This window comes from Pleurodeles waltl, chromosome 3_1 (assembly GCF_031143425.1).
Source record: "Pleurodeles waltl isolate 20211129_DDA chromosome 3_1, aPleWal1.hap1.20221129, whole genome shotgun sequence".
Lineage (NCBI taxonomy): Eukaryota > Metazoa > Chordata > Amphibia > Caudata > Salamandridae > Pleurodeles > Pleurodeles waltl.
Genome location: NC_090440.1, coordinates 1,528,735,779 through 1,528,761,202, shown reverse-complemented (window position 1 = coordinate 1,528,761,202; position 25,424 = coordinate 1,528,735,779). Strand labels below are relative to the sequence as shown.

Genomic DNA, 25,424 nt, shown 5'->3' with positions numbered 1-25,424 from the left:
TTTTTTTTTTTTTTTTAACCTGTCAGCTTTGTGCACCTTTAAGTACATCCCTATTAAGACCACAGAGTGACTTTTGGAACAAGAACTTGTTAAGAACCACGTCATGTCAGTTTAAAAGGTGGGTTCAAAAATGTTGTTTGTAGAATCTACATTTAGGTAGCACAATGCATCTATCACACACCTCTAACTCTTGCTCTCCCTCCAAAAAGTGGTGCTAGCACTGGGGTGGCAATCAAGCGGACAGTGGTGGAAGTGTGCAAACCCAGTAGTGAGTATTGTCCTCCTAACAATGCTTTTAAACCCTGGAACAGAACCTATACTTTATAATTCAGGACAGCTATCAATTCTGTAACTGTTTATGTGAAACTTGGTAAAACATTTTCATTATACAAAAACTAAATAACCGGCAGGACTGTGGAATGCACTGAGCCTTATCCTAAGATTACATGTGCTTCTACCAATACCTCAAAAACAAATGATTGTAACTAGTTTTCAATTTTACAGGGATCACAATAAGAGGGAAAGGGGTTGTGACCTTAAATTTCCAAATCCCTGCATTTCATTTACACAATCTTAAGGACTGTGGAGTAGGTTATAGGTGACACATAGGTGTTTAAAAAAAAACTACACGAATGAATACATTGTCTGAGCTTGTTCCACATGCATATTGTCTGCTGCTTTGAGGCCCCAAATCCAGCAGTTAAGAGTCTGGATGTTCTATATGTGCTCGTTTGGTTGGGCATGTCTGTGAATGTCAACTATAGGGCGATTTCACAGTTACAAGCCCCAGTGAAGATGCTTAAAATGCAATATATAATATTATTTAACAGTTCCGCTCATATTTGAATACCATTGGCATCCCAAATGCTTCCCAATTTGGCTACAGTGCTGGCCACAGTACAGAATCTTTTCTCCTCACGGTGTCAAAACATCTGAGAAATATTTTGAATAATTGAGAACCAGCTGGCCTTTTGACACCATATTGCAATCCATTCTTATTCATAGGCCAGCAGTAATAGATGTCAGTCGTCCAGCTCTTGCCTGGATCACTTATTTTCTTGCTAACAGATCCCAAACTATCTGGCTCCTCCCTTTTCTTCTGAAGCCCAGTTCCATTGAATTGTGCGGTGCAGAGAAATCATTCTTGAGCCCTACACTCTTTCATATCTACATGAACCCCTTTGGCCAACTTGTTCAGTGGTTTTTGGTTTAAAGTGTTATTCTCTGCTAATGATACTTACCCAATTGTCTAAGTAGCTAATGAGGAAGAATCTTGCCAACTTCAAAGGTTCAAGTAATGTCTAATATCAATTTCATCTTAGATAAACAACAATTGCTAGAAACTTAACTCTGAAAAGACCAAGCTATTCATTACAAAATAAAAAAATAAAAAAACCAACAAGGATGATGGTCTCCTGAGCTTGGCCCACACCCCCACCTGAGCTGAAGTGGTGAGAAACCTAGGAGTAAATGTTTACGACCCTGTCTCCTTTAAGCACAAAAGTAACACAGTAACTGCATTATGTCTTGGAATAATTAAAACTCTCAGAAGATTCTAAGCTTTCTTCCACAAGCAGCAAAGAAAAGTGTGGTTTAGACACTCCTTACATCCAAACTTGACTATTCAAACACGCTAAACATAGGTCTTCCAAGAAATCCCGTCAGGAAACTTCCGTTGGTACAGAACTTGATGGCACAACTTTTATTCAATCTTCCTACAGACCGTTCTGTTGCTTCTAAACTCAGGGACACTCTTGGTTTGCCAAATGAAAAAAGTATTCAATTTAAGACTAACCAACATCTATAGAGCTATTCATAAACCTTGACTCTCCAGGCTTCAAAAAATGTTTACAGTACCATCCTCCTAGAGCTCAGTGATTATCGAATAGTACAGCGTGATGATCTAAACTATTGAGTCAACTTATTCTGAACTACATTAAATAGTCTTGAGATTCTTTAAATATCTTAAAACCAAGTTCTTTTTAGCCTCTAAAGTTAGGCTTTACCGTAATTATCTTGTTGTCTGGGGTTCTCAGTGCCTAGAAGCTCTTTTTTTAACATTAGATGTGCTATACAAATCCTATTCACATTACGTTTTTAATCTACATGAGAGTTTGAGCTCCAAGCTATTGGACCCAGCTATTAACTTTGATGGTGCTTCACTAGGATCCCAGCACAGTAATTGTGCTCCACTTTCAAGGTTACAGTTTTAGTATTTGTGCAATAATTAATCTTTATTATGATCATTCTGAAATAAAGAACAAGGGTGAACAGTATGGATCTTACAAGTCAATCCATACTTTGTATGAAGTAAAAATGCACACAGTAGTACTTACTTTCACTTGCATGAATGGGACCAAGCCGTGAGGTTTCTGGTTTCTGGCTGCTACTGTCACTGTCCATCGACTGACTGGGACATGAAACAAGAATACATAAACAACATTTCTTTAATGTACTGCTACCCACACTAATGCCAGATTTAGAAACGCATGAACAAGTGGCAAGACCTGTTTTTCACAAAAGTAAATTCATTATTTTAAGGAGCAGCAAGCCCATTTGTATTGAAACAGAAACGTCTATCATGAACAAAATAGTGACTTTAATTTAGTTGAAACAAGTTCAGAGAAACAAGGACATGAGGAATGTTCGAGACAGTGCTAGTGGTGTGCAAAGGTTTTTGCTCTATAGCTTTGCGATTAACGTGCCTTGTTGTGCATAACATAAATCGATCTTGTCGCATTATATGGGCCTACTATAAGAGCCTATCATTTCAACCCCCTCATCTTTTAGAAAGATCAAATACCTTTGGGATTCAAGCCTCAGCCTCCATCTGACTTCCTTTCGGACAGCCCTTAATAACACAAACCTGGTGAACACAATCCTCACTAACGTGAAGTCATCCATAGTTCAAGCTCAAACAACTTAATACTTGATTACTAGATATAAAATACAGTTTTGGGGTGTGACAAAAATAGCTGTCTAATTCCAGTAAGTCATTAATGCTTGCCCTCATCCCTAAGGTAATACGATTATGCACAGATCATGCTGCCCAGAGAGGTTTTCAGTGTTGTGAGAGGGGGGTAAAAGGGGGTGTGGCAATAACATGGGGTATCTGGAATTAAATGCAATCTGGGGCAATTCATCCACAGATTCAGTTAGAGGCGTCTAGCTTTATCATATATCAGGTTACAGAGCATGTTTACTGTACAAATATTTAACACTGTAGTATTGGTCATTATGGGATCTGGAAAGGTCAAAGTATTCTGTAATTTTAACATCCGTCAATATGAGCTAAGTCCAGGCTTTCACACAACCTCCAGGTTTCTATAAGGGTTTCTTTCCGTATTCACAACAATACTCTAGGTAGGATGTTTCGCAAATAACTTGAGAATTACCAACTTTAAATACTGGCCAACAATCTGGTAAAATCCTCAGAAACAATTTCTCTGTACATACTAGAACCAATGTCAATATACATATCCTATATTATGTGCTAAGCATAGGACAAAGGCAGCCATGGTGAACATTACTGAAGAGTCCTGCTCAGAGTGGTCGATTCTTTTCGTATACAACTTCTGCTCCTGTTAGACCTATGTTCCATGTTAGAAACTAGGCATTCAGACATGTCAGATCTGAAATTTGTGCTGTAGTGTGGTCTTTAATGTGGTCAAGTCCTTGAAGAATGGAAGAAGGCAGGAACTAAAAATGAAGGACATTACATGCTGTGCACCGTAAGACTTCCCACCATCATCTTGCATCTTTTATACAACAACAAAAATATTTTCTATTTTATTTGATAATAATATGGAAAAGTACACATTTAATCCTAGAAAGCAAATGGGACTTCAGGGCTAATTGTAAAAATTTCCCAATAGCATTTTGTAAAACCACCAGTTCCCAGTCTAAATTTTGGACAACTCATGTCCTCATCACATCACTGTATGGCATACCAGTGTATTACTTCATCAATATGGCTTGCCTCTTTGCAGGAGGGCTTGCCATCATCACTGATCTTCTGTTTGAAACTGTGAGGGTATTTCTCCCTCTGCTACTTTGGCTTTCGGGGGCGAGGCAGTTTTGGAATGCTTTGACATGATCGCGGAGTGTTTAGATTGTTATCTTAGTTTTGGCACCGGGCCAAGGTGTTGTTAACTGGAGCTTCTGACTTTCCTGTGCAGCCTTCTTCCAGTTTCTTGCCTTTTCGGTGTCAGAGAAGTCTGCCTGTGTCAGCTGGGTGCCATCCAGGGTCCACTAGTAGGTGGAGAGTTGCTGTATGGAATTAGCCACCTGAGATGGGCCATGGTGTTGTGACCCCACCTCTTACTTTCCAAATTTTAGGGTCTTGGGCTGGAACTCTGCACAGACTTTGGAGGTCCCTGCTCAGTGATTTCTCGGCAGACTTCATGGTAGTCTTACTTGACGATTTTGTGGAGGCACTTCAGATAGAAAGGAAAAGGGTTTGTTCATGCGTGTCCTTCCGAGGAAAACAGGGGTTAAAAATAAATATGGTGCTTTTTGGTTGCTTTCCCGCAGCGTCAGTTGTTGTAATTGTTTTTTACTACCTTCCCCGTGACTTCTTTTCAGCACTTCGTCTGCTGAGAAAAAAATAGTTATTTCTCCATAGACCAGAAGCTGTCTGTGTATCCAGCCCAGTGTCCGGGGGCAAAAAAAAAAAAAAGACTCCGAGGATGGAGACCACGCACAGAGGATTCTAGGGGCAGTGTCTGATGTCATCAAGGTGGAATTAAGAGCCGTATGGTGGACAGTGATAAAACCTCCCTCTAGTTCCCCCCCCCCCCCCCCCCCACCCAACCTCTTTGAAATCTTAATGCATTTCTCCCTAGTTCTGCGCCTTGGGCCACCTGTTCACGTAATACCCTGCCCCTCCACAAAGCATACTACATCCTGTTCCTCACTTACAATTTTGCCAGGTCCAAATTCACCATCTTTGCTTATATACTCTCTTTTGTGGCCCCTACATTACTGTGCTGTAGGAAATCTGGTTCTGGGCTGCGAGGAGACAGGGGAAGTTCACATTTTTATTGATTTCCACATCTGCCTGCAATGGAAGGAGAAGAGAGAAAGCAAGCAACTCAGGGACACCAAAGCCTGCCTCAATTGTGATGGGGGGGGGGGGGGGTAAGCTTATATTTCCACCAGAAAGAGGTCTACACCTGTGGACTTACCTTTCAGTTTCCAGACAGAGGAGGGATGGGAGAAATCAGGACTACGTTTTCAAAATGTCTTGTTAGGGAGATGCATGACGAGGGTGGGGGTGGTGAAAGGCCCCATCCCAATCCCAAGACATAGCCACACTAAATCTATTACCGCCCTACACGGTCTCCTGCCTTCACCACATTTCTGGACAGCACAACAACTTGTTTTGCAAAAATACAGACGCATGTCTCTTTTGTATAAGTAAGAATTTTAAACGGCAGACTGGCTTAATACAATCAGGGTGAAAAACTTAAGAAAAAACTAATTGGTGAATCTGAAAAAACGCGTCTTTCCGAAACAAAGGAGCATGTCTCCTCTATGACACTCCAAGGTACCGGAGGCTAAACCTATTGAAAAGTCAAAAACCTCAAAGTAAAGAAATGTTCAAGATCATGCTTGGAAAAAGTCGCCTTTTCCTTAAACATCCATGTTCCAGACAGCATACAAATGATGTGAAAAGAGCCTGAATAAACATTCTGTGAAAACATCCATTACCAATATAACACAAACATCCCTTTAAATAAATCTCAGTGAGCAGAAATATTCTGTACAGTCCTTACCTTTCCCTTAGATCGGTCTAGACTCAATCTAGGCATTTAAAAATGGTCAACGTTTTGGTGATAACATACAATGTGGAAGACACTTTACCAGTAAACATGGTTTACCTGGAACTATAAAAGGTTTATTTTTGAAGGCTACATTTCATGTTTGCCATTTCTTTAAAAAGACGTGAAGTTTGCATTTTGTTGAAAATGAGGACTGAATCTGTTAAATTTGATTAATTACCGTTAGCCTCTGGTAAAGAAAATATGCAACTATTGAAGTGATATACAAAAATATACACTAGCATAATCCACATGATGCAAGGTAGTTGAAGTCAAAAGAGGACACACCTCAGGACTGGTTCTTCCAGTTGCTGCATCTTGGCTTTTTTCACCTACGAATTTAAAAAAAAACAAAAAAAAAAAAAAACACTAGTTTAATATTTTTAAACACATTTTCCCAATAATTTAATTGAAGTCTTTACTCAAATGACAACTTTATATTGGAAGCCTTAGCTTGTTGCCTCAGTTATTTATTTAAATTGCATTTTCATGAGCTCTACACAGCCAACAACAAGACAGGTAGTAAAAGTAGATCAAAAGTGTTTTTTGGTGGCTACATAAGAGTTTTTAGATGGTTGCCAATTCTTGCATAAAAATAATTTGACGTGCTCTATATAGATGTGTACATCTGCTATGTGATGCAATCACAGGTGGTCAGTACTAAAAACGGTCAAAGATTAGAATGTACATCCCATGCATGCTTTAAATTAAACAGCAGAGGCCTTTGAACCAGCGGATCATTTGAATGAGGGAGTGGCTTTAATTGTTACTGTGGAGGATGGTTATTTCAGATAAGGTCAAGCAGGGTTGCCTATCAGCGACAAAGTTTGTTCACACTGATTTTTTTTTAAATATATAAAGCATGTTATTTTAATTTTCAAGACAGACCAAATAGCAAAAGCAGATACTATGCAACTATGGAATGGCAAGAATGAAATAGACAAGCATATGCCATAAAAATGAAAATGGCATCTCAAAGACACAAAACAGCACATTACGGAAGCCCAATTAAATAACCTTTTTTGGCAACAAGCCGTACTTTGCCCTCTACCATGACTGAAGGAGAGGCAGGAGGCATAAGTGTGCCATCAGTGTCTCCGACCAGTCCAGTCGCCATGTGAATCAGTCTGGAAGACAAACTGCTGGAACCCAGTGAAATAATCTGCTGCTGCTATCAGGGTTGGTAGCAGATGCTCTAGTACTTCATTCGGGGTAGCCTAGGGTCCAGTCACACTGGCCCAATCACAGACAGAAGATGTGTGTGTGTGTGTGGGCCTGAGCAGTCACTCCTTTGAAGACTCAGACCATCTCTGGGGGCCAGGTCCCAGAAAGAAATCAAAACACGAGGGGTGAACTATCAGAGACAGGTCTCTGTGCACTGTTGGAAGGTCATTCCAGGAAACCAGGTCGCACAGGGGTGCGCACATCCATAGAGTAGTCTACGCACAGAACAGTGACTGCTCCATACCACTTTGGAGCAGTACGTCAAAGTAGCAATGTTCAGGAACCAGAGGATGAAAAATCAGCAGCTAGGTCCAATCCAGAGGCAAGCCAGACGGATGGGTGGGCTGCAGTCCCTGGAGCTGGTAGACCAAGTACTAGCATCACGGTTCCAATCTTCATAGGAGGACTAAAGACTCCCAAGGACCTAACCTCTATCTTGTATCCAAAAGGAACAGTCAAAATGCCCAACATCCATACAAGCTTGAAGTCTGGATAAGCAAAAGCAAAGGCTGAATCCTGGAGCCCTTTGCAGCAGCATTGGCCAGAAGGTGCAGATCCACCTATATGTGACCTCATCATGCCCTTGGAAGAACTGACAAATTCTCAGATGCAGACTTGATGCCCACAGGCCGCCCTATCACCCACGTCTGTCAGGATAGATGTTCTCCAACTGCGCACCAGAAAAACAAAAGCATAAATGTGGAGGCAGGGCAGAAGAGTGGCGAGGAGAATGCACCAGGGCAAGTGGATCAGTCATTTTCAGGGCCCATCAAAGGAAGACACAGACTGTGGCGGCCAGCAGGGCCTTAACTGAGCCTTAAAGATCTGATGACACCCCTGCCCACAGCTCAACACCTACAACTTGCACAATAAGAACAAACCAAGAAGGTATGAAGGATTCAGCAGGATATGCAACAGGCAACTGGTCTTAGCGCTACAGAGTTGTGACAGGTATGTTGCTTGCTCAGACACCCGATTAAAGGTTTGTGATGGTTATGTGGAATCTGCAGCATGTTAAAGATAAACAGTTATTTCTGTGAAGTTCGCCTTTTACTTTCTAGAATATATGCCTTACTTATGCCAGTGTAGACAAAAGGTAATGTAGTGAGTGTTCATAGTGACTCCACCTATTCCTGTTAATGCGCATGTGCACTGGCTATAATGTTAGATTGTTTCTTTGCATGGAGAGTGAGTGTAGGAATGGAGCATAGAGATACAAAACAAGATGACCATGCAACTGAGGAAACAAACATCTGCAACAACCAAGGGCACCCGTGGAGGAGGGTGAGCATAAGTGAATCTACAGCTCTACATGCCACAAACAGATGCTTTGACAGTAGGTAGCATTTTCCATTTGTGGCATCTGTAGCTGTAGATCCACATGTTGTGCATAAACTATAAAGCAGTTTACCCCTAAGTTATGGCTAGCCAGACGACTGAAAGAGTGCACGGAGCACAGCCAGGCCAGTGTTAGCTGGTTGGCGTAACAAGACATCCACATAGTAATGTTTGGTGTAAGTATAGAACAGACCACGCAGCTGCTTTGCAGATGCCCACTAAAGGGATGCTGCCTACAAAAAGCTATAGAGGCTTCCTTTTAACAAGTTTAGTGGGGTCACGGAGGGATAGACAAAGATGGTTTGGCTTTAGCATAACAGGTGTGAATATATTTGATCAACCAGCGTGCTGGTCCAACATTAGAGATAGCATGGCTTTTGTCTGTGGTTTGGAAACAGAGACAAGAGTGGCTGTGTCTTAAAGAAGGATTCTGTGCTGTCAGTGGTATACATGAGGGCCCTTTTGACATCTAGGGTGTGAAGAGCCCTCTCTACCACATGTGGGAAGAACACTGGGGGTTCAACAGTTTGCCTGGGGTGGAAAGAATGGACCACCTTGGATAGAAATTTGAGGTTAGTCCTAAGGACTACCCCCATTGGCATGAACTGGGAAGAAGGGTCTTGAAGAGTAAGAGCCTGATGTTCACTCACACTCCCGAGGGAGGTAATGGCCAGTAAGAAGGCTACCTTCCAAGAAGGTTATTGTAAAGGGCATGAGTGAAATGGTTTAAAGGGAGGGCCCATAAGTCTGGTGAGAACTATGTTGAGATTCGACATATGGGCAGGTAGCACCCTGGTTGGAATGAGTCTTAAGTCCTTCCATGAAGCCCTTAATGACTGGAACTTTGAAGAGTGAAGTATGTTCCCTGTTCTGAAGGTAGGCAGCAATGGCTGACAAGTGAAGTCTAATGGAAGTATAAGCAAGGCCTGACTTTTGCAAAGTGAAGCAGATAACTGACAATATCTTGGACTGCTGCCTTAAGAGAATAGATGTGCCTGGGACTACAGTAGTTCACAAACCCATTATGGTGAATAGCAGGCTCTTGTTGTAGGCCTAAGTGCCATCTTGAGGATGAACATACACTCTGGAGGTAGGTTGAGGTAGCCAAATTTGAAGACCTCAGAAGCCACATTGCAAGATTTAGCTGCTACGGATTCAGTAGCAGAGCATGCCCTGGCTCAGCGTGAGAAGATCTAGACGGTTGGGCAGCTTCTCATGAGGTACTACAGAGAGATCGAAGAGAGTGGTAAACCAGGGCTGTCTAACCCAGGTGGGTGCTGCCAGTGTGAAAGTGAGGGATGCCAAAGCCTGCAAACCACGAATGAAATTAGTGAGCGAGGCAGAAAACCGTAGCCAATATCCCTTACCAGTTCATCCACAGTGTATTACCCATGGATTGTGGTTACCTTGAGGAGAAGCTTGGGCATTTTGTATTTTCAGAGGTGGCAAAGAGGACTATGTTGGGGAACCCCCCACCCCCTTCTGCCCCACCCCGACATCAGTATGACAGTAGGACATGCGGAATGGAGTTTGTACTCTTGGACTTGTTGCTGCATCCTGTTGATCAGATCTACAAAGTCGCTGTCCACTCAAGGTAGATATTCTGCTAGTAGATGGACTTTGTGATGGCATGCTCACCATCAAATCTTCTGAGCCAATGAAGACAACTGTGGGGAGTTAGTGCCGCCCTGCTTCTGTAGGTAGCACAAGATGTTATGTTGTCTGTGCAAATAAGAACTACCTTGTGCTGAATGTGAGTGAAGAACAATGTGAGTGAGAGCTAGATGGGCAGTAGTTCCAGGTAGCTGATGTGGAGACCCATTGATGGGTAGCCCACTTAACCCAAACAGTCAAATCTTTTAAGCGCCCCCCACCCAGTGAGGGAAGCATCCATTGTGATGGTCACCTGCGGAAATGGGTCAAAAAAGGTCCTGTCTTGTAACAAACTGGTGCTGTTGCACCACTGCAGACAGATGAGTGCAGCCCCAGATTAATAACAGATCTTCCCAGTGACCCTCCATTTGACCACTGTGCAGCTAGACACTCCGGGCAAGGGCCCATGTGGAACTATGGCAATGCAGGAGAGCTTCAGCCCAATGAGGCACATGAGCATACTTAGCATTAATTGCCAAACAGGCTGAAAAAGGGGGAGTAACATTTGGAAAGCTTTGACCTGTGTCAGGATGGAACAGGCTTTTCCAGTGATGAAGTTGAGAATCGCTCCCATGAAGGGCTGGACCTGAAGGGGGTGGAGGTGGGACTTGCCTGTGTTGACAGTCAAGCCTAGATCGTTTAACAGGTTGATGGTGAATTAGGTTTGTGCCAGGCAATGGTTGTGGGGTGAGCTCTTTATCAGTCAGTTGTCCAACTAAGGGAAGACGTGGATGCAGTTTCACCAAAGCTCAGTGGCTACTACAAGTCCCTTGTGAGCACTCTGGGGGCAGAGGTGACCCCAGATGGCATTACTTTGAACTGGTAATGCTGGATGCTTACCACAAACCAGAGATACCAGTGATTTTCAGGGTAGGTCAAGATGTGAAAGCAAGCGTCCTTCAGGTTGAGGGCTGTCATGAAGTCACTTTGCTGGAGTACAAGGACAACATCTTAAGAGTGTTACAGTGTGGAAGTGCTCATACAGGGTGTATTTATTGAGGCCTGAGGTCTAGTATGGGTCTGAGAGACATGACTTTTTTGGGAATGAGAAGATAGTGCAACACTCCCTTGCCACGGTTGTGGTACAGCACGGGTGCTATAGCCCCTTTGTGAACGAGTGCCTCTACTTAAAGGAGGTGTTAGTGTTCCTGTGAGTGTGCGTGCGGGGAAGGATGTTCGGTGGAGTTGAGGTGAGTTCTAAGCAGTAGACATGCCCCTTGATGGAAAGAACCCAATGCTCTGTGGTGATCCCCTGCCAACGGGAAAGAAACCCCTGGAGTTTTCTCCCAACACGTGTAGAGTGATCAAAGGAGAGGGAGTCACAGCTTTGGTGTAGCAGCTGATATACCTGCAGCCTCTCTACTGTGGTCTCTAGAGTTACTGCTCTTTTAATCTCCCCTGGAGTAGCCCTGTGATGGGGTTTGTTGGTGCTGCTGCCTTTGGTAGACAGTAGATGCCTCGAGTAAGGTGGTCTTGGAGCCCCTCTATAGTGGTGCCTTCAAAAGGAGCCCAGAGGATAAAACGTTTGGAGAGCTCCCATCACCTTCAGGGTGTCCATGTCATTTAGATTTTCCCAGCATCTCATCAACCTGCAGCCAAAGAGGTGGTCCCTGTTGTAAGGCAGGTTGAGGAGATGCTGTGTACCTCTGGTTCAAAACCAGACATATAGCCAGGCGCAGCATCGAAGCAGGCCACTGGAGTTAATGCCCCCACGCTGTGGTGTCAGCTGTATCCAGGGCACAGCAGATGTTAGTGGTCAAAAAGTAGGTTCCCTTCTGAGATAAGCTTATGTCCCTGCTTTTTTTTTTTTTTTTAACTCACCTGGGAGGTGTTGGAGGAGCTAATCTCTCCCATTTCAACATGAAATCAGTCTGATGGAGTTTACTTTTCTACATTGGTTGACCAATTGATCAATAATGCGTTTGCCCGTATATATATATATGGTTTGCATCTTTGTTTGGGGGGTAAGGTTGTGTAAGGGGGGGGGGGGGCAGGGGGGATAGAGGTGGGGGGAAGAGGGGGAGGCTGCCCTGTGCAGTGCTACATGCGCATGGATGTCACAGCTTGTGTCACAACCTTTATTCTCTGTCTGCTTTTCAGTGTGATCATTTCTTGCGGGCTAAGCTTAGCTTGCATTCCTACAATATGGAGCACCATGATGTGGGCCATCCTTCTTCATAATCCTTATTTGTTCTGTTTTATATACCAGTGTGTTGCATAAGTGTGTTTTTTTTTCCAGTTTAGTATACACGTAGTTTGTCTTAGCTCGTATAGGTGGCTGTACATGTACAACAGTTAATATTTCAATACTATTATTGATGTCATGGTTAGAACTGTTCCCAACTTTTCATACAGAAGTACAACGGTTTGTCACCATATCCTTATGCCACCCCAGTCTGGTTCACCAGCTCTGGAGAATGGGGATGTCACTTACACCTAATTATGTGTTTCTATGATTTGTTGTTTTAGGAACGTAACAGATGATCTCCTTCATTTGCTGCCTAAATCCATTCCATCCTTTCATATCATTGTATCCCTCCACTTGTTTAATTCCTGCAGGATCAATGTACCATTTCCTCTTTGTTATCCTGCTGGAACACATTTGTAGTTCACACCTTGTTGCCACTTTAACAAGGTGTCTTGTCTGGAATGCATTTGTGTTCCAAGATTCACCTATGTGAGCCCTCATCTATGAAATTGGCCCTCTTGTGTCCCATAGCGATTGTGGCTTGGGCAAGGGCTGTTGATTTCCGCTGCTCATGTCCTGGATTGTCTTTAGAGGCTTTCTTCAAGGAAGTGACAAGTGATTCATGGTCCCTCTTTTGGGTGCAGCAGTACTGATGGGGCATCTTGTTCCCTGTGCCCAGTCTACTGTGATTAATTAACCCCGGCATAACACAATGTTTGTTGGCATGTGTGGCTGTAGATCAATATGCTCTGCACACCCCTGCCATTTAGAGTTTGGTCCGGAGTTGTGCAATTCGTTTCATTTGTCTTACAAGTGTTCTGAGTCACCGGATTCAGTGACTTCTCCTCTCGATGATATCGTGCATGGACACAGACTGCTTTGTTAGATTGTTTTCTCTCTGCTGTTGGGTTTGGACCTGTCTTTGCTCCGTCCTTCGACTCGCTCCTGTTTGAAATCTTTCCTCCATCTTATCCTATTTTTAAGGTATTATTTTCACTTGTGCTTCTTCACCTTTGCTCTCGCTTCAGCTGACCAGTCCGGGCCCTGACCACGTGCCCTTTGGGGTGTCTGTACCCAGATTGGGCCTGTCTTCCATACAACACTGACGGACAAGACCTGATGGAATGGACTCAATTCTGCTTCTACCCCCGGTGCTACACAAATTCCTCACACAGACTGTCATCTGGTGTGTGATCTCTGCCACTCCTCTGGTCATCACAAGGCTACCTGTGATGTCTTCACATCATTTCTGATCAAAGACTCTTCGGGACCAAAGAGAACGCTAATTGGAAATGGTGCACAAGACTTTGGATGACACCATGGACATCTTTGGGGCAAAACATACCCAGGGGGAGCTCCCCGCAGGAGGACCTTTCCATTCAGGACTCCTGCGACTCCGCCGTCCAATCGGACATTGAAAGCCATGAGATTACCTCAGTGCATCCTGTTAGTACCATGGTTCCTCCTGCCCACCCCAACGTTCTTAAAAAGTCCCTTCTCAAGGTCACCTGTCCGCCACTGCCAACAGTCCATAGTCAGAACAGAAAGGCTACTTAGGCTGCCCCTCTGTCAGGCTTTGCAGAGAAAACATCTGCCAAGACCAAGCCACCGTCCTTAGCTTCGACCTACTTTTCCTTGGACTGAGAGTGTCTCCGTCTCGAGCCGAACACCTCCATGGTACACTTTGATGCTGACCAAATCACACCCACTAAACTCTTCGGTGCCGAAACACACGGCGCAGAGCTCATCGGACAAGAGAGACTCAAGCCAGTCTTCTGCTACCTCTTCTCCTGTGGAGCCTATGCTGGAGACTATGGACACATGTGAGCTCTGCCTCCAAATGAAGGGGGGTACAGGATGTATTATTGCTTCATCACTTTTACTTTTTGAAAAGGAAGCTTTGGACACTCCACCTTAGAAGAAGAGTGACAAGGCCCCTAGTCTACCATATAGGCCTTGTCCATGTACTCCTTCCCCCTCCACCTCCCTTCGCCTCCTCATTCTCCAACCTCTCCTACATCAGGAGATTATACTCCTCAGGGTTCCTCTTTATTTGCTGGGGGAGATTTAGGTGGGCCACAACACAACCCTGACCCTTGGGATACTTATGATCCTGACCCTATCCCCTCTAATCCAGGTTTCAACCCTGCCTGCTCCTCATCAGAGGACACTACTTCATACTAACAGTAGTGGCATGAGCTGCTGCCTTTCATAATGTAGAATTACATAGTCACTATCGAACAGGACTTTCACTTCGATACCCTTACTTCTACACATAGGGTTACTCTGTTCCTACCAATTCCCCCTGGCTTGCTTCATCACACGGACATGTTTTAAAGAGCTTGTCTGCTCTAGGAGTATCTGATAAGAAATACAAATTTGTTCCCTCTGACTATCATGGGGGGAGTTGATTGATATATATATATATATATATATATATTGCCATGTGTAGATGCACATGCTCTGCATACATCCGCCATCTAGTGTTTGGTCCAGAAGGTTGCAACATGTGTTTGTTAGCGTCAAGTCACAGGCCATAGTGACTCCTCTTCCACTGTCTGATCCGGTCGTGTTCTCTCGGAGCTCTGGCTCGAAATGGTCTTAGGCACATTAGGTTCGGGAAACCTCTCCAAACCCATCTGTATTGTTTCAATAGCGTTATTCTTTCTAACACTGTGTTCAGGGATCTGGGGAGAAAAAACTGTACAAGTAAGTTTTTCGATCAAGGCCCTGTGGTCAGCTACTTTCTCCATTCAACATAGTTGGGAATGAAAAAAGATAGAACTGCTGCCATTCCATTTCTGTCCGAAGAGTCACTCCACAAATTCCCTTGGACTGATCAGAATCAGGTGTGTAACATCTGCCTATCGCCAGAACACTGAAAGGAAGACTGAGGCCTGCAAATCGTTCAAGTTGAAGAAAATTCTACGAGACCAAAAAGCTCTTGATGTGAAATGCAGAGACCGGATTTGAAGGAAATGCCAGATATTTTCGACGTGCAGGACGTCATGTCTGATAGGGAGCAGGAGATTCAAAAGGCATCAGCTGCTGAAGAGGAGGCGTGTTCGTTCCAAAACTCAGATTCAGAGGCTGAAATGAGTCTAGAAATGGAGGTTCCTCTGGGTCAACATGCCCCTGCTCCACCCAAAAGAATAAGTTTGCATACCAGAAGCTGTTGAGCCACCACTGCTTTGATGATGGCACTGAAAACTTCCACATCACACTCTGCACCAGAAAGACTGCCCGCATTGGCACCAACATCTTCGGCATCGAAAATGAAAACCTCTAGTACTGAAAAATTTGAAACTTACTTTGGAGCTGAAAAGTCCTGGAGCCGATCCTTTAGAAATGTAAGCAATGGCTCCAAGGGAAGCAGTCACAACTACACATCCAGCCACGTACTGGAAGGGTATTGGTAACAACAACTACTCCTAAAAGACAGCTTACCTTTGAGGAAATTTTGGACACAAATGAACCTAAACAAAAAAGAGTGGACAAGGAGCTGCAGGAGATTAATCCACTTTAACTCCCTCTCCACAACACACTATAGAAGACTCATTAGTAATATCTTCACAAGGGTTTCCTCACCAAGGTCAAGATATCAATGAGATTGGGGATACATCACATTTCCAGGAGGACAGAGATCCATGGTCACAATATGATGTGGACAAGTATATCAATCCTTATGTAGAAATCTACCTAGTTGGGCCTTCACCACCTGAAGACACTACATCTTTTCAAGAGTTAGTAGGAAGGGCTGCTACATATCAGCAGGTACCCCTCCACAAAGATCCTATAGAAGATTACTTTCTTTTTGAGATACTAACAGCTTCTCATAAATTTACACAAGCTCCCTCTGCTGAAGCGAATGCTCAGACATGCAGATGATATTTTTTTTAGGATCCTGCTAAGGCTTGCATTCTTACTCCAAGAGTTGAGACAAAATACAAAACCTCTTCCTCAGATCCCACATACAAGTTAAATACCAGAAGACTCTTTGGTGGTCTCTAATGCTAGAAAAAGACCATATTCACAAGCCTCTCAGAATGCACCACCTCCTGACAAGGAAAGTGAAATTGTTGATACATCAGGTAAGTGTGTTGCTGCTCAAGCAGCAAATCATTGGCAAATTGCCAATACACAGGGATTTCTAACCAGATACAACTGTCCCCACTGGGACGAAATGGAGCAGTTACTCCAATATCTCCCAGAAGAGCATAGAAAGAAGGGGCAAGAAATAGTTAACGAGGGGCATCTTATTTCTAATAATGCTATTTGATGTGCCCTAGCCTCCGCTGATACAGGAACTTGAGGCATTAATACTAGTGTTTTATTTACTATGCAGACATACATGGCTCCGTATCTCGAGGTTCAAGCAGAAAGTGCAGTAAACATTCTTAAATGTTCCATTAGACAAAGAACACCTTTTCGGGCCCCAAGTAGATCAGACCTTGGAAAAAATGAAAAGAGATAATGAGGTGGCTAAATCTATGGGAGCACTTCAATTCCCTTCCTCTTGTGGTACTTTTCGTAAAACACAGTATAAACTAGCCTGCGGCAGGGGAGACATCTTTCTCACATAATAGAGTACAATCACATACATCCTCCAACAGAGGATCTTAAAGTGGGAATGGATTCCGAGGTAGAGGCAAAACATCTTCCCCCTCAAGCATCTGGTACTGACCCTAAACAGTGACTCTGCAGCTTCCAACAGATCATTTAACACCAGTGGGAGGACGACTTCAGTCCTTCCTACACAATTGGCAAAAAATTATAACAGATCAGTGGGTGTTGGATAATATCCAACATGGCTATTGCCTGGAGCTCCTTTCCACACCTCCAAACATATCTCCTAATCGTCATACTCTCGCACTGGATTACATAGTTCTACAACAAGAGGTACAGCCTTTACTCCTCAAAGAAGCAAAAGAATCGGTTCCCTTTCAACAACAAGGAAGAGTTTACTCCCTTTATTTGCTAATCCCCAAAAAGGATGGCTCTCTAAGACTCATATTAGATCTCAGACCCTTAAACCATTACATCCTGTCAGAACATTCTCATCTGGTCGCTTTGCAGGGTGTGCTACCTTCAATATAACAAAGCAACTTTCTCTCAGCACTAGTCCTAAAGGATGCCTACTTTCAAATTCCTATACATCCACCACATCGCAAATACCTCAGATTTGTCATCCAGGGACAGCATTATCAGTTCTAAGTGCTTCCATTCGGGGACAACACAGCACCAAGAGTGTTTACAAAATGCCTAGCGGTAGTGGCAGCTCATCTGCACAGGCACACGTTCATGTATACCCATATCTCAATGACTGGCTCATCAAAGCCACCTCTCATCCACAATGTTTCTATCGCATACAAGCCACACTAGATCTGCTTCATCAGTTACGGTTCACAATCCACTTCCAGAAGTCCCAGCTCACCCCACTATAGGTTCAACCTTACCTCGGGGCTATTATCAATACCCGCAATAGAGTGGCTTATCCAAATGCAGTAAGGATACAGAACTTCCAAACGCAAATTATTCACTTTCACTCCAATCAGCGGGTTACAGTGAGGGTAGTTATGTAACTTCTGGGAATGATGGCTTCTTCCATCGCAATTGTCCCACACTCATGACTACACATTCGTCTGTTGCAGGAATGTCTCACGCAAACAGTCTCAAGCACAGGGTCATTTGGATGGTTTGTGTTGGTAGACAGCTGTACCTCTCGTACTCTCCAGTGGTGGAACAAAACCAATCTTTTCAAAAGGGGGCCATTTCTAGACCCTGTTCCCCAAGTCCGTCTCACAAAGATTTGGTTCGCACATGGGATGCTCAACTCCACAATCTCACAATCAAAGGTCTTTGGCATCATAGGCAAGAGAGGAGGTGGACTAGCTATTACATTCAAACAAGCAATAAATCTCAGTAAAACTGACAACATTTCCATACAAGGTTGTGAAGCCCTCCTCACCAAATGCCACCCTACTCCAACTTCCTCCTGTAACTTTCTCCTCCTTTACAGATCTCCACCTAACAACTCAACATTCCCAGACACTTTTCTAGATAGTCCCAAACCTTATTACATTATACTCAAACCTATGCATTCTTGGGGACCTAAATATTTGGTTTGACAAAACCAGTATGCCCAATCCGAAAGCTATCACCACTGGCCTAGTCACATTGAACCTACATCAGATTGTATACAATCCCACACACATCCTAGATGTCATTTTTGCTAAGCCTGAGCATAGCATCACGCCAATCACATGGTCAGACCACCATTTGATAACTTTCCGACATAAAACTCCACAAATCAACACACCCCACAACTACTTACATACATGCACCTATCGACCTTGGAGCAAACTAAATTTTGATGACTTAGAAACACAACTAACAGCCAACACAGATCTAGATACAATTAATTCTGTTCCAAAACTTTGAGTGGCTACAGGAAGCTTTTGATATCCTAATACCGCTCAGAAAAACTAAACAGGACAAAAGAAAACCAACACCTTGGAGAAACACAGAACTTAAAAAGATAAAGCAACAAATCAGAAAGTTGCAGCACACCTGGCTCAAAACAAACAACAGTCAAGACAAACTGCAGCTATACAAACTTAACAGAATATACAAATCATCAATCAAAAAAAGCTAAAAATAAATAAAAAAATTTAAAAAGGTACTACTCAGACCGAATTCAAAATGCTAAATCTGCAACCAAAGAATTTTATAAAATTCTCAGTGAATTTCGAAAACCTACATACATGGAAGGAAGTCATCCCACTACTCAAGATTTCATAAACAAACTGGCAACACATTACACAACCAAGGCAGACACATTGGACTCCTATTTAAAACAGAAGAAAACTATCAGCACCAACCCCTTTCTTAAAATACCCTCTAAGAATAAACCAACCCAGCCTCTACAGTCCTTCAAACAAAAATCACAAGGTGAATTTATGGATCTGGTCAAAGCAAGCAGACCTTACGGTTGCCCTTCTGACCCTTGCCCACCACAAATCTTCAAGAACATTCTATTATCTACTTCTGCTGCCACACCTGTAAGAAGAATCGTCAACAACTCTAACTACAGGAACTTTTCCTGTAGACCTGAAAAAGGCATACATACGACCGTTATTAAAGAAAACAAACCTAGACCCCCAACAACTACAGACCAATCACAAATGGACATTTTCTGGGGCAAACTGATAGAAAGAGCAGCATTCGACCAGATGTCACAATTCATTGAAGACAATTCTATACTTTCAGACTTCCAAACTGGATTCCGCCCAGGAAGGGCACTGAATCGGTACTCTGAGCATTCTGGGATGATCTTAAAAACACAGTCGACCGCAATGGTGTTGCTGCACTACTTCTCTTGGACCTCCCGGCTGCCTTTGATACGGTTGACCATGACACCCTAATTCAAAGACTCCACAAAGCCGACGTAGAAGGGACTGCTCTAAACTGGATTACATCCTACCTTCAAAAAAACTAATATCTATTTGCCCCCCTTCTAGTTCAAACCCTACCTCACAAAAGCAGGGGTCCCCCAAGGATCAATCCTCTCACCTTTGCTTTTCAACATCTACATGATATCATTACCAGAACTGATCAATGATGTTCATCTCACATTCTACAACTATGCAGATGAGACACACACACACACATACTACTTAAATTAAAATGCCCCAAAAACATTGAAAACTCACAAATCTTCAGTTGCCTCAGAGCCGTTGATCAATGGATGACATGGAGCCATCTCAAACTAAATGCCTCCAAAACCGAAATACTTATATGTGGTGACTGGAAAAATTATGACCCACTGTGCGCCTGGCCGGACTATCTCGGACCACCTCCTCAATCATCCAAGGAAGTTAAAAACCTTGGAATCACCACGGACTCCAAGTTAACTATGAATGCACAAGTGGACAAATTAGTACAAACAAGCTTCATCACCTTGAAGAGTCTACGACGCATCTTCCCCCACCTCTGATTTCCACACAAGGTGCACGCTACTATCTCGCTTGTACTATCCAAACTGGATTATGCCAATAGCCTCTACCATGGATCATCTCTATCTATTATGAAAAAACTACAACGTATTCAGAACTCCGCAGCCAGGCTACTATTACATGTAAAGCCACAAGCCCACATCTCCCCTGCCTTTAGAGCACTACACTGGTTACCCATTGCCAGAAGATGCACCTTCAAGCTGCTTTGTATCACTCACAAAGCTATACATGGAACAGGACCGATTTTTATCAAACAAAATAACCATATACATTCAACAAAGAAACCTCCGCTCAAGTTTGGCACCTGCCTTAGAACACCACCATACATGAAAGACTATAGGTGGTACATCCTTCTCTGTTCAAGCAGCCAAGCTATGGAATTCATTACCCCCAACTATAAGAGCCACAGATAACTATCGTGACTTCAGAAAACTACTCAAGAGTTGGCTCTTTCCTTCATAACCACCATTTTCAAACAGCTATGGACTGCATATGCCCATGTTGATAAATATTTTTTATCTGATTATGTGGATATTCTAGTTATATATAGTTCTTTAGAAAGTATTTATCGCTATGTCATAACAAACTACAGACGTTCTCTGTAAACCTGTTTTTAAACCTGTTTAATGTATATTTACTCATGTTTTTAATATGTATATGTATGTACGTGTGTGTGTATGTTATTCTATGCTTAACATGTTCATAGGTCATAACTCCTAGATAAGGTGTTATACTAGATACTTATGAATCCCTGCTGTCATTTTATATCACACTTTGTCTACCCATAACCATGTCATGTCTCTCTCAATCTATCCTCCATTCTCATTCTGACTCATCCCAAATCCATTCTACTACTTTCATCTCCTAAATAACCCTGCCTCAGCTCTTCCTTCCTCTTCCACATCTAACTCACCCAAAAATCACTTTACTACCATTATCTCCCAAATAACCCTACCAAATTCTCCCTCACTTATCTCACCCTGCTACTATGATCTCCCTAACCCTTTCAACAGACTCTTCCCTTCTCCATCCCCCATTTACTCACCCGAAGCCTAAAATCTTATTACCATAAACTCCCAATTAACACTTCTGGATTCTTCCCTCCTTCACCCCTCCAATACTCCAGTCAATCCAACTAACAAACTCACATATCCGCTCCTCAAATTAACTCATAATAATACTAAAACTGTACTCATATTTCCCTATACTAATCCACCACTAATTCCTTTTGGGTTCTGGAGTAGCGTGCTACTCGCCGAAAAGCACTTTGACGCCTCGTCAGGGGTAGTAAGCACTATATAAATACTATTACAATACAATATTACCATATATATATATATATATATATATATATATATATAGAGAGAGATATAGAGAGATATAGAGATATATATATATATATATATATATATATAGAGAGATATATATAGATATATATATATATATATATATATATATATATAGGGTGGAGCATCATCACCAGTGCCCTGTGCATTTGATGCACTGTATGAAACACCTGAGTTAGATAAAAGTTGCAGGCCTTAAGAATTCTTCTCGCTATGGCGAGTGAGATTTTATCAGATCGAGATATTTTTAGGACCTACTTGTCCGTTCTGGCGCGTGAACTTGGAACTGGAAAGGAATAGGTGTTCTGTTCATTCAGAAAATGAATGCGCAATAAAGATGCCATTTAAACAGCTTGTAAATAGTACGAATATTTCAAAATATATCAGGAATTACAAATGCCCTTTTTTAAATTCCTATGTGTGATGCAAAGATTTAAATAGAAGCAAAATATATCAGAACACTTTACTTGGTCATGTCCAAATGACATATTTGCAGAAACTCGATTTCCACACATTACTGTTTTTAAACTATATAGCTTTATCAGTAAAACCACGTCACTTGGAAATGTTGTGGCTATTTCAACGTAAAATGTGCTGATTGAAAATTACAGTACCCTACCACTTGCTGTTTAGTTTCATATTCTTTAAAAGTGATAGTTTTGAACCACGATTGGAGAAACATTCTTGCCCCGCCCAATGACAATGATGGCAAATGACAACAAAGCAGAGACACTGGAATAATGCAGGAGGAGAGGTCTAAATTATGGGGCAGGGTTGAGTAAATTATGTTGCAAGAAAGGCAAATTATATGGCATACTGAGGCACATTTTGCAATAATATTTCATTATTTTGACATTTTTAAATTTGGTAACACTCTGGGAGCACCTCATTAGTACCAATTTAATACCCAAATGTAGCAATAAGCAAGAGAAAGGTGAACAGTGCAGTTTTGCAAAGGGCCTTTCATTGCACAGCAACATGTGTTGTTGCATATTTGGTAACTTTTGAACTGTTTAAACTAGAAACAACATTTTTTGGTAATATCTGATGATTATGCAGCAGATGACGAATTATGTGGCAAATCTGTAATTATGTGAAAAGTGCCACAGAGACACAATCGCATAAATCCAGGGGAGCGGACTAAAAGGCAAATCAGGCTTCATGTATATTCTATATGCGGATGGAGGTCTATTATATATGGGGCAAACAGTCTATTAAACAAGGGCTTTTTTGTACAGCAGACAGTCTGCACTAGCATTTAAAGGTGCTATCATGTGATAATGAATAAAATAGCGGCTCAGTGAATTAAAATATGTGCCTAAGATTACATAATTTGAAACCAATTTATGGGTCAAGAGCATTACAGTTAGGTTGAGTAGATTATTTAAGTCACAAGACCTGCAGGCCTGGTAACATTTTAATGATTTTCCAAGGCCTTAGTTGGCTCCGGATGTAGGCTGGGTCGGAAGGTGATGCTTTGTATTTCTTTTTAAATCAACGGTTGGGGTACCTTCCATAGCCTTTAATGTGTCTTTAAAGGTATCAGGAACAGCTTTTACAATGCCTTTTAACGTTGGAAGATACTGCACCAAACGCTGGGTGGAGGGGAGCGTCTCCATGAGGAATTCCATGTTCTCCTGATCCTTATGCAGCTCTACGTTGTGGAAGGTGGTGGCCCTGCTGACATTCTCATGATACGAGGAGGTATCATTGGGAGTGGAAGTTTTGCAGGGCAGAGGTCTGGATCTATATCTACAGGTGGGTGGATCCAGCCCCCCCGGTCTATAGGTGGTTTGTAGGGATCAAGGGTATACGAGGGGCTCCCACCCAAACAGAAGAGGAAGGTGATCCCTATGGTGAGTGTGTTTGAGGAAGCGGTGAAGGAGGTGGTGGCAGAGGAAGATAACAAGAAAGCAGTGGAAGAGGGAGAGGAGTGGGTGCAGGGTACCGAAGTGGTGCTAGACTAGTGCACCTGTCACAATGCCTCTACTTAAGTGGAGGTTTCTGCGCAAGCTCGTCCTCAAAAGTCAACTTCCATTTACAGGAAAGAAAGTATTGCTTCTTCTGAGGTGGCTTGGTGATAATCCTTCCAGTCTGAGGTTGGATGGCAAGCAGTAGCTGACTGCCGTCGAGCTCCTCCTGGGGACAAAGCATGATGGGCTGCTCTTGGGTTCTCCAATGACAGGGCTTTGGGGACCGAACGCTTTCATACAGCTAATTGTTTTTTCATGTTGTGCACCGAATGGCTTTTTAGAGCGGAAAGGAACCTTGGCAGCAAAGGCAGGTTTTGGTGCTGGCTTCAAAGGAGAGGTATGTGCCAATGGCCAGGTCTGCAGCAGCTGTTTCAGTGCCAGTGGTTGACTCAGACTCTGTTCTGAGGCCTTTGTTTGATGCCAGCAATGGCCTTCAGGCAGTGGCAGACCGGAAATCTGAGTGTGGGCTTTAGGGTTTGATGTCTGACCCTCTCTATGGTAGCGCTCGGCCTGTCCATGCCAGTGTGGAGGTGGGGCGGAGCTGGAGGGCATCATTCTTCCATTCTACGTCTTCAGTTGGACGAGGAGCAGTTCATCTACCTCGAACTCTGAATGAGAGCCTTGTTCTAGGCTCAAGAGAGCCTTGTGGCCCGAGTCTCAGGTTGTGGCTCCACCTTTAAGTCTTAGGCCTCAAAGAGATCAGGGGTGTCGTGGTCTTCACAGTGCGCCATGGTATGCTGAGCTAGGCATCAATCTCATCAGTACCAGGAGTGTCTTTATTGATTGGAAGGAGAGTAGGCGGAGCAGGATGCCTTGTCATGCCCTGTTAAAAGACAAATTACATACCCTATGGAGATCGGTCCAGGTGTTTTTCAAGTGGCACTGTAGAAGTACTGGAAGGGGTTTATTTCCATCACAGCGTCTGCATTCTAGGTGGGAGGTGACAAAAAGGTGATTAGGGGGGCGGAGGAAAGAACTCAGTTGTCGAGGTCGACAGACATTACTGTGGTTAAAGCAAAAGAAAGATTGCTTATGCTAATCAGGATGTAAGCACAAAGAGCTACCAGTAACATTGAAGCCCTGTTACTAGAAAGCAGCGAGATCCACTTTTCATGTGTTTTGTGAATCTTCTTCCCACATGACTGTCAATGACAAAAAGATATCATGGCCTTTGGCATCACGCTCAGTTCATTTCAATGTAATTAAGCTCAGCAGAAAGGGCTGTATAAGTATCCTAAAATGAGAAAGAACCTCGATTGTTGGCCCACATTTAAACTCTGTGGGCTACAGAAATAATATGTGCATGTCCACAGCCTAAAATAAAACTTTCCACATTAGTGGCATGTTCCCAGCAAAGTTCCTAAAATTATGCCACTTAGTTTAATTATGTGCTATTTGCGGCAAAACTTTACCATGAAGAAAGCATTTGTGAGCTACTTTTTGTCCGGGCTTTTAGATTTGTTTTTTGTCCTTAGCGCAAAATGACAGATTTGTTGCTTGTGTAATTCTGCAAAATGTAACAATTTTGGCAACATTTTGCATGATTACGCAACAGCAAAATATTTGTTTTTTTTTCCGAAGTCATGCGGTATTGGGACTCTTCTGGTCATGACGTACTGGGACTCCACTTGTTACTGGTAATGTGCATGGGCATTAGCTCCATTACTAGATGTTTTTTCCCGCCATGGGGATTGGACATGCATCCTGCAAGCTCCGGGACGACACATTCCTTAAATCTTTAAGGGATCTGCAAACAAAAGACCTGCATAATTAAATTGCTATTTGGGATTGAGTCTAGCTAAGGTGATCACATATCAACCTGATATTGGACAGCAACTCCCAGAATTTAAACAATGCATGAGTTT

The 25,424-nt window shown here is 42.9% G+C and overlaps 1 protein-coding gene across 7 annotated transcripts in view; it reads right to left on the bottom strand.

The window, feature by feature from the left end:
- The window catches only part of EYA3 (EYA transcriptional coactivator and phosphatase 3), a 900,226-nt gene that overhangs the window by 647,231 nt on the left and 227,571 nt on the right, over window positions 1-25,424 (bottom strand). For 6 of the 7 annotated variants that reach the window (XM_069225116.1, XM_069225117.1, XM_069225118.1 and 3 more), the window contains 2 exons: window positions 6,111-6,154; window positions 2,337-2,410 (listed from right to left, as the gene is read on the bottom strand). In XM_069225116.1, coding sequence (XP_069081217.1) covers window positions 2,337-2,410; window positions 6,111-6,154 — 118 coding nt within the window. Of the gene's footprint in view, window positions 1-2,336; window positions 2,411-6,110; window positions 6,155-24,405; window positions 24,484-25,424 lie in introns of those variants that run through there. The other variant, XM_069225120.1, reaches the window with a different exon arrangement.